Source organism: Mizuhopecten yessoensis, unplaced genomic scaffold (genome assembly GCF_002113885.1).
Source record: "Mizuhopecten yessoensis strain PY_sf001 unplaced genomic scaffold, ASM211388v2 scaffold4121, whole genome shotgun sequence".
Lineage (NCBI taxonomy): Eukaryota > Metazoa > Mollusca > Bivalvia > Pectinida > Pectinidae > Mizuhopecten > Mizuhopecten yessoensis.
In genome coordinates this window covers 1,787,951-1,797,152 of record NW_018405386.1, presented here as the reverse complement: position 1 = coordinate 1,797,152, position 9,202 = coordinate 1,787,951, and the positions used below count along the sequence as shown (strand labels likewise).

The 9,202-nt window shown below is 37.8% G+C and overlaps 1 protein-coding gene across 1 annotated transcript in view; it reads right to left on the bottom strand.

The window, feature by feature from the left end:
- LOC110448593 (transcription factor A, mitochondrial-like) overlaps positions 1 to 9,202 on the bottom strand; it is a 23,388-nt gene that overhangs the window by 9,862 nt on the left and 4,324 nt on the right. Inside the window, exons 2-5 of the mRNA XM_021494924.1 lie at positions 7,782 to 7,921; positions 5,894 to 5,967; positions 4,807 to 4,956; positions 1,080 to 1,172 (exon numbers count right to left, since the gene is read on the bottom strand). Of these exons, the coding sequence (XP_021350599.1) occupies positions 1,080 to 1,172; positions 4,807 to 4,956; positions 5,894 to 5,967; positions 7,782 to 7,921 (457 nt within the window). The remainder of the gene's footprint in view (positions 1 to 1,079; positions 1,173 to 4,806; positions 4,957 to 5,893; positions 5,968 to 7,781; positions 7,922 to 9,202) is intronic.

The following is a 9,202-nucleotide window of genomic DNA, read 5'->3' as shown; positions in this document are numbered from 1 at the left end:
GTCTTCGACGGGCGTATAAAAATGTTAAAAGAATAACACATTTGACCCCTGTGAACTTAAAAAGTCTAACAAGGTTACGAAGTTGCACAAAATTTACACAGATACACTCAGATTTTATTCTGACTACGGGACTGGAAAATCCACTGCTGTCAGCTCTGTACAATTAAAATGTATATGTAATTATATAATAATTATCACATCATGGACAGTATTGCCAAATATCATCACTCTTGATCTTTTGAGTATACACCTTTGATCAACCTTGAAAGTGGGTCAAGATCATCCACATGAATAAACTTTATAACTCTAAATTGGAGCATGCTACTGTCCAAATATCACTAACCTATGCATTTTGGTTGCTATATTCAGAAGAAGTTGTTTAAAAGTTTTTTAAGACAACTGACCCCTGTGACCTTGAGAGTTGATGAAGGTTATTTATTTGAATAAACTTTGGTTTGGTTTTGTCTTGTTTAAAGGCTTTGACATCCTATCAACAGCTAATTATAAGGTCATTTAATGACATGCCTCCATGTGTACATGTGTTGTGTATGCATGCATGTGTATATGTGCAGGAGACAGGGTATATTGATGTATTTGCCTCCTTGTAATAGCGTGGATCTGATGCCGACTTCATAGTGCTATCTCACTGTAATACCATGCAGAAGGCACCCAGTACAGCCCTTCACTAATGGCTACATATCATCACCCTAGGCCTCTTGGTTATTAATTTATATAAGAAGCTGTTCAAAGTAGAAAGTTGACGCCGGATGGATGTACAACAGACACCATAAAACAGCATAAGCATACTTGGCTCTTCCAGCCGGTCGAGTTAAAAATCAAGTCATTCCTTTAAAAGTTATCACATGGTAACCATACAATTGAAGATGGCTATTACCAGCAATATTGACTTGCAGATCCAGATCAAACTCAAGTATGCGATTGATACTTTATGTATCTGTAAAAAATCTCATAAAATCAAAGTATTCCTTTGAGAGTCATCACACAAAAACCTTTGTAAGCACTCACAAACAATGAATCATTATATTCAATAACTGAAGAAATTTTAAGGCATAACTTACCACAAAGTTTTCGTCTTCTCTTTTCACAGTTTCACCATATGTCCACAATGGAATCTTGGGTTTCCTTGGCATACGATGTTTTGATAACGCAACCTGCAAATAAGGATAACAATTCACATGAATTATACAAGAGGCCCAGCTGGACAGCTGATCATGGCAAAATATTCTCCAAATGAGATCCAAGGGAGCGGGCCAGACCCCAAGGCTTACCTATCCTTGTAGCATATCTGCATTAGATTTTTCATGCCCAGCAATTTTATGTATGGTTATGGGGTGGGGATCTCAACTGTTTCCAATCTGTGATTCAGAAACTAGGTCCTTATGGTTGTGGCCAGACCCCAGGTTCAATTCTAATATATTGAATTCATTCGTCTCTTTATGCCCAACAATCATATACATAGTTTTGGGGTGGGGATCTTAACCGTTTCGAAGTTATGACCCAGGGGTTAAGTCTCCAAGGGTGGGACAGACCCTGGGGCCATCCTGGAAGCATATGTGCAATCATCTCTTTATACTCAACAATTTTATGTATGGTTATAGGGTGGGGATCTCAACTGTTTCCAAGCTGTGACTGAGAAACTAGGTCCCCAGGGTTGACCCCAAGATCAATTCTAATGTCATTACTGCATTCGTCTCTTTATGCCCAGCATTTGTATTCATAGTTTTGGGGTGGGAATCTAAACCGTTTCAAAGGTATGACCTAGGAGTTAAGTCTCCTAGGGTGGGGCAGATCCTGGGGTCAATTCTAATATCATGACTTCATTCGTCTCTTTATGCCCAACAATTGTATATATAGTTTTGGGGTGGGGATCTTAACCGTTTCAAAGTTATGACCCAGGGATGAAGTCTCCAAGGGTGGGGCAGACCCAGGGCCATCCTGGAAGCGTACCGGTATGTGCATTCATCTCTTTATACAGCAATTGTATATAAGGTTATACAGTGGGAATCTCAACCATTTCCAAGTCATAAACTTTTTTTGGCCCAACCCCATAGCTCAGGGGGGGGGGGGGGGTCAGACCCACCATTTGTACAATTTTGAATCCTTGCCTCCCATGAATGCTTCCAACCAAATATGATTGATATCCAGTGCAGTTCTACAGAAGAAGTTGTTTATAGCAATATAACCAAATTGCCCACTTTTGGTCTGCCCCTCAGCCCCCTGGAGGGTCAGCCCCACCATGTGTACAATTTTGAAACCCCACCACCTACGAATGCTTCCAATAAAATATGGTTAATATTCGTCTTTTAGTTCCAGAGAAGAAGTTGCTTAAAGCAATATGGCCAAAAAAATCTTTTGGCCCCGACCCTCAGCCCCACCATTTGTACAATTTTGAATACCCGCCTCTCATGAATGTTTCCGACCAAATATGATTGATATCCAGTGAATAATTCTACAGAGAAGGTCGTTCATAGCAATATAGCCAAATTGCCCACTTTTGGTCTGCCCCTCAGCCCCCTGGGGGGTCAGCCCCACCATTTGTACAATTTTGAATCCCGCCTCCCATGAATGCTTCGGACCAAATATGACTGATATCCAGTGCATAATTAATTCTACAGAAGAAGTTGTTTAACAATATAGCCAAATTGCCCCCTTTTGGTCTGCCCCTCAGCCCCCTGGGGGGTCAGCCCCACCATTTGTACACATTTTAATCCCCACCACCTAGGGATGCTTCCATTCAAATTTAGTTCAATTCCAATCATTGGTTAAGAAGATTAAGAAGAAGTCGTTTGAAGAAATCGCTGATGTACGGACGACAGACAACAGACGATGGATGGACGACGATGAACAACTGGAATATGATAAATTGATTAAAGGAAACTGGCACAAAAATTTCATATTAAAAATTTATGTTATTTGGCCACAATTAAAAGCTTTTCTGTTTGGTGTACCCTGACCAAGGGATTTAGATTCAGTTAAGTAGGTAGGTCAAACTATTTTGTTGATCTGACAAAGAAAACAAGAGGCCCATGGGCCTTAACGGTCACCTGAGTCCTACAGTATTAATTTTTTGTTGTTGAAATATGAAGTGGAGATAATGATGTCAATCATCCCTACCAAAATTTGAGTAAAAAAAGTTAAGTATAATGTTAAGTTAAGTTTGCCAGAACCATGAGTTGATCATTCCTCGACCGAGTTTCAGTTAAATCGGCCTATTAGAACTTGATTTTAAGTTTTAAATAGTTTTATTCCAAAATGGCAGCCGTGGCAGCTTTATTGGATTTTTGATCGACCCGAAAAATAACAACACTTTGTCAGGACCATGAGTCAATCATTCCTACCAAGTTTCAGTTAAATTCGCCAAGTAGAACTTGACTTTAAGTTTACAATAGTTATTTACCAAATTGGATTTCTAATCAACCTGAAAAATAACAGCACTTTGTCAGGACCACGAGTTGATCATTCATACCAAGTTTCAATTAAATAGGCCCAGTAGAACTTGACCTGAAATATTTTTTCAAAATGGCAGCCGTGGCGGTCATATTGGATTTCTGATCGACCCGAAAAATAACAATACTTAGTCAGGGAGTTGTCAGTAACATTCCCATGAAGTATCAATGAAATCCCTTCGACAGTATTATAGCTTAAGTTGAAACTGTAAAATGTTAACGTACGACGGGCGACAACAGACGAAGACGGATAGCAATAGGTCACTTGAGCTTAAGCTTGGGTGACCTAAAAATCCAACTTTAATCAACTCTGATCAGTAGAACATCCATTTTGGTTCAACGTCTTGACAAGTCGCGTTAGCACTTTAAATATATTATATTTATAAATGTCAGTAAAACACTTTACAGATCTTCATTTCTATAGAGGGACAGTATATTGTACAATTGTACCTTGATTTAACATAAAAATGAATTTTAGTAGAAAATATCAATAACAAGAGATCCTAGAAGGCCACCATCCAAGGATCTTTATCAGACCTGCAAAAGATGATCTTTTACCTTCTTTGCTTTTTATCATTCTTAAAGGTACTATTACCCATTCCCATGTTGAGAATTCTTAAGGAAATCTTGTACTTTAGCTTAAACCTCGTAATGTTATAATTATGTTATTTCTACTACTGAAGTGCAAAGGTTATTACATAAGGATTTCATAACTACCGATACATGGGTATGCATAACGATAAAAAATTGTTATTTCTTACATAATAAGATGGAAGATGTGCTGTCAAAGATGGATGAATTCTCATTAGGGCCTAGTGATGGGCTGATAATCGATTCTAATCAAAAAACGATCCATTTGCCCTTCCGATTCCGATTATCAATTACAAATTCCATAATCGATATAATCGGTTCATCATTGAATTAAAAGTCTCTAAATGTCTTCAATGTAAAGTACCATTTGATAGTGTTATGATTTATACTATGTGATTGATTAAACTGCATAAATGTAGCTTGATATCCATTCATTATGTAAGATCAAAACCTAATTCACTTATCATATTATCACTTGTCTATTGAAGTTACAGTAGTGTTCTCACTTTATTTGGGTATTGAGGCCCCTAAATGTATAAACCGATTATACAATTGATCATCATTATGGAAAATAGCCAAACAAGGACCAAGGGAAACCACCACATGAAATTTGAGTACTTTCCAGAAAGGGTGATAACAAACCTAAACTGTCTTTAATCACTTCAAAGTTTTCTAACAAAATGACCGTATCGAAACAAGTGAAAGACATATATATAGCAGGGAAAAACTTGACAAAATGTGTTGACACCTCATATGCCTTTCTAATCTTCTTTCCTTCTTGCAGTTTCCATTTCTCTTCTTGCATTTCCTGCAGCTGATCAGGGGTCAGTCCTTCAGTGTATTTCTTTATCTGATCATGGTAACTGTCCCAGGCAAGTTTACTTTTTTCTGCATATATCTACAAAATAAAAACTTGACATTCATACCTGTAAATGTGAATTTATACTGAATAACATATGATACAGTGAAAACCAATACTGAAAATATAGAAGTGCTTACTCCCGGGGCTAGTGACTTTTTTATGATGTCATAACTAATGACGCTGCTTCTGTTCTATTCTTTCATCTTGATGGTTACATTTTAAACCTGTAAATTCCATGGTAATGTTCACTTAAATTTCGATCAGAACACATGGAGTTATTCACATCGTATTGTTGATGCAAGACGTTCTGTTGCATTTCACATGTGTGTTATGAGTGATGGTAGGCACCATTCACAATTTAAATAGCATTGAAATTATATACTAACCACCAAAATGGCATTTTTTGTTGCAAACCATCTCTTTTATTTTACATAAGCATGTGGGTTACAGAAAAATAGTTCATCTCTTAAAAAGTTAGCATGTCTGCCATGTTTGTTTGAGAAGGGGGAGATGGGGGAGGGGGGAGATGGGGGAGATGGGGGAGGGTAGGGGGTGCTAGCTATCACACCAGTAGTGATAAGGCAGGTTTGTTACAGCCTAGGCTGGCATTGTGATTGGTTGTTTCCTGACAGAGTTGTGTCAAGCCTTATTTGTCCAAATCGTGTCAGGTTATGTTAGCCTGATGCAGCAACATACTTGTTTTTTTACAATAAAATATTTCAATTTTGTTTGATAAAATATGAGCATATTTAAGTGAAGTTGATCAGTTTTAATTCTAAAATCCCTAGTTCTTGTTTTGAATTCATAAGAAAAAGAAAATGTCTTCATTTCAACTGCTGCCTTAATTTGCCACTAAGCCTTAAAACTACTTGAAAATGGCAGTAAAACCGCATGTAAATTAGCTAACAAAACCATTGGCATAGACTTCCAAAATTAGTTAAGTGTCAAAAATCTGTCAAACTCTTCGATTTACCTGTCTTTCTTCATTTGGTAGATTACGCCACATTTCACCTGCTTGTTTGGACCAAACTCCTATCTTAGTTTGTCCTAAAATACAACAGTATTTAAAGATTTGTATAACAATATAGAAGGAAAACATAACATAACGTTCAACTGTTAAAAATGACTGCCCAGTCAATGGTTTGACTTGCATGGCAAACTCTGATTGACTGACAATGGCTGCCAACAGTCATCAAATTATGCCTGATAAAATTTAAACAGTAACACAGGCTCAGTAGGAAATATTATCATAACAGGCTTTAGTACTGGTAGTAATGAGCAACTGGTTTAAAATCATAATTGATGGTCGGTTATTAAACAATAGCCCCTTTTATGATGAATGTTTAAATTTATTCTACATCACCATCAATCATATACAAAAATCAATGAAAAGGATTACTTTAAAAGTATACTTTACTTTGTATACATTTGAGACTTGAGTTCAGTTTGGTTTGGTTTTATATTGTTCAATATCCTATTAACAGCTAAGGTCATTTACGGACATGCCTCCATGTGTGTTATGTCAGCGACAATGTATGTTGGTTTATTGCCTCCTTCTGACAGCACGAATCTGAATTTATAGTGCTATCTCACTGAAATACCATGCCGAAGGCGCCGAGCACATCAACCCGCCTGGTCACATTGTAATGACAACGGGTGAACCAGTTGTTGCTAGTACCCTAACAGCTGAAAATTAAGCAGGGAATAACAACTGCTATTTTTAAGGACTTTTGCATGTCCCAGCATGGGGACTGCACCCAGATGCCTTCCTCAACCTGGGTGAACGTTTAACATTAAAACCAAAAGTGAGGTACATGTATTACCAAGCAAGGCACTAGGAAATAAAAAGTGGTTAAAAGTAGAGAAAAATAAAAATCTGAAATATTGCAATGGGTGCAGCAGATTTATTTTGGTCGCTTATGTGTCACGAAATAGAGGGCACAAAAGTAAATCCCCAATTCTGCAGGTGTTCCTTCATTAGTCGCCTCTTATGATACATGCAGTTGTTAACAGCAGCCAGCAGGTGTATTCTTTTCTCGATCACCAACCTGCAGTTGAGTTCAGTAATTATCTGATGTTATCAATAATGGAATTTATAATCGATAATTGGAATGGGAAAGGGCAAATTGATCTAATTTGATTACCGGGTATATTCGATCAATCAGCCCATCAATAACAATGAGCCCGTCCCTCTGCCTCAATAGGGGCCACACCTTCTAGTTGAATCCCTTTTGCCTAAGGATGCTAGATCAAACTTATGTTGAATTCCTGTCAATACTGGAGAATGACTTTTTTTTTCTTTTTTCTCCATCATTTGGCCACGTTCTTCTGCTCCAATCCTCGATAACCAGGGATTACGCTCACGTTCGCTTTCTGCACCCCTTGAATATGTTATAGCAAAATCTAAGGCTCAGTGTGCACCACATTGTGGATGAGACCATAAGACAAGTTTGTTAATTTGATGTACATGTACATCAAAGGAAACTCGCGGTCGCAACGGTAAAACTTACTGGCCTTGAAGTCGGGCGTTGCTCCTCTGTAATCTTCAAAGGACAAGTATCAGCCTAGTAATTGGTGAGGTTTTTTTAGCTGACACCAATCAAATTGCCAGATGCGGGCCTTCAATTTCGCTATGAAATATTCAAGGGGTGCAGAGAGCGAAAGTGAGCGTAACCCCTGGATATAGAGGATTTTCTGCCCCAAGAAAGGCCATTCCTTCCATTCCATTTGTACAATGTTCAATCCCCTTTGCCAAATGATGCTCCAGACCAAATTTAGTTAAAATTTCTTTAATTAGTACCACGGCATAAGCACTGATAAAATATGCTAATATCAACAGGTTATATGACCTCGCTTCTTACCTGGGTTTTTCAGTTTTATTTCTGGAATACTGTCCATATAAAACAACATGAATGACGAGCCAGGTCGAGGTGGGGGAAGCTGCCCTTTCTTAGGTCCATTATCTTCAATTGTCCCATACCATGCTTTGCAAACTGGTGCCCTGCAAGTTGTAACAAGAAACATAAAAAACAGCTCTGGGACAGTTCAAATATGTAAATCAATAAAAATGCAAGGTAGGAGAATGTGACAGTTCGTCAGATTAAGTATCCTAAGCTACCTTGTCACTATATATATAGCTAGGGATTGACCCAACCCTGATCTGCTACAGCCAGGCAAAGCAACGTTATTGGTTCCTGCAGTATTAGAGGTGTTTCAATCCTGCCATCTATGTATAATAATAAGGGGATATTGAAATTTATGTTTCACTCGTACAATAAATTAAACAAACCAGATTACACGTACCATTTTAAGGTATACATCGGTTCCTCCTTTAACATGTTTTGTGGAATGACACTCCAACATACATGTTTATGGTAAATGTACATGTACATAATTCTATAATTCATGAAGTGTGACATTCTGAAATGCATATTCAAATGTCATTCCAATTTTCAAATAAATTCAAATACTTCATATAGTCCAATAAATTTAAATGATTCTATTTCAGTGTGCAAGCTGCATATGAATTTGTTTGTGAAATATCCGAAAGCTCTTAATTTTTCTTAGCTACACAAACACAACATTTGTGGAAAAAAGGGGACATTATGGGTTTGAGTTTACCCGTTTTGGGGGCAGAATTGTCCCGACACCCATTTCAATTTTTTGTCAAATAAAACAAAGCAAATTACACCAAACAATTTGTAGTCCATCAGTAATCACTGGTTAAAGGGGAAAAAGGGGGGAATAGTCTAAAAGATGTGGATTAATTAGGTTACCTTACAAGTGTCAGCTGTAGGGATTTCCCTTTAGCTTAGCAGTAGAGCATCGGACTGGAAAGCCAAGGATCGCGGAGTTCCAGCCCCAGCAATGGCACTATCTTTATCCCTATTCCTCTCCTACTACAAATTGGTGCTGTTGACACTCCCCGTTCAAGGAGAACCCTTGGCGGGGAGTCAAAGAACCTGGGTTGGTGTTAGAACAAGAGGCCCATGGGCCTTAACGGTCACCTGATATATTTATACAGAGAGTTGATTTTGTTTTTAACATGTACAGAAATATTATTCAAAGTGAAAAAAAACAATAAAACCACCTTATTCAATATCTAGCATACAGATTTAAGACTAAAAAGTATTTGAAACTAGCACCTCTGATTCTAAACAAGGAAAATGAAGAAATTTTAGCACACTGACTCCTTTGGGCCCCACCCTACAGCCCTTGGGAGTAGGGCTGGCTCAAAATTTAATGTTCAAAGTATCATTTGCCATTATAAACCATAATAAAT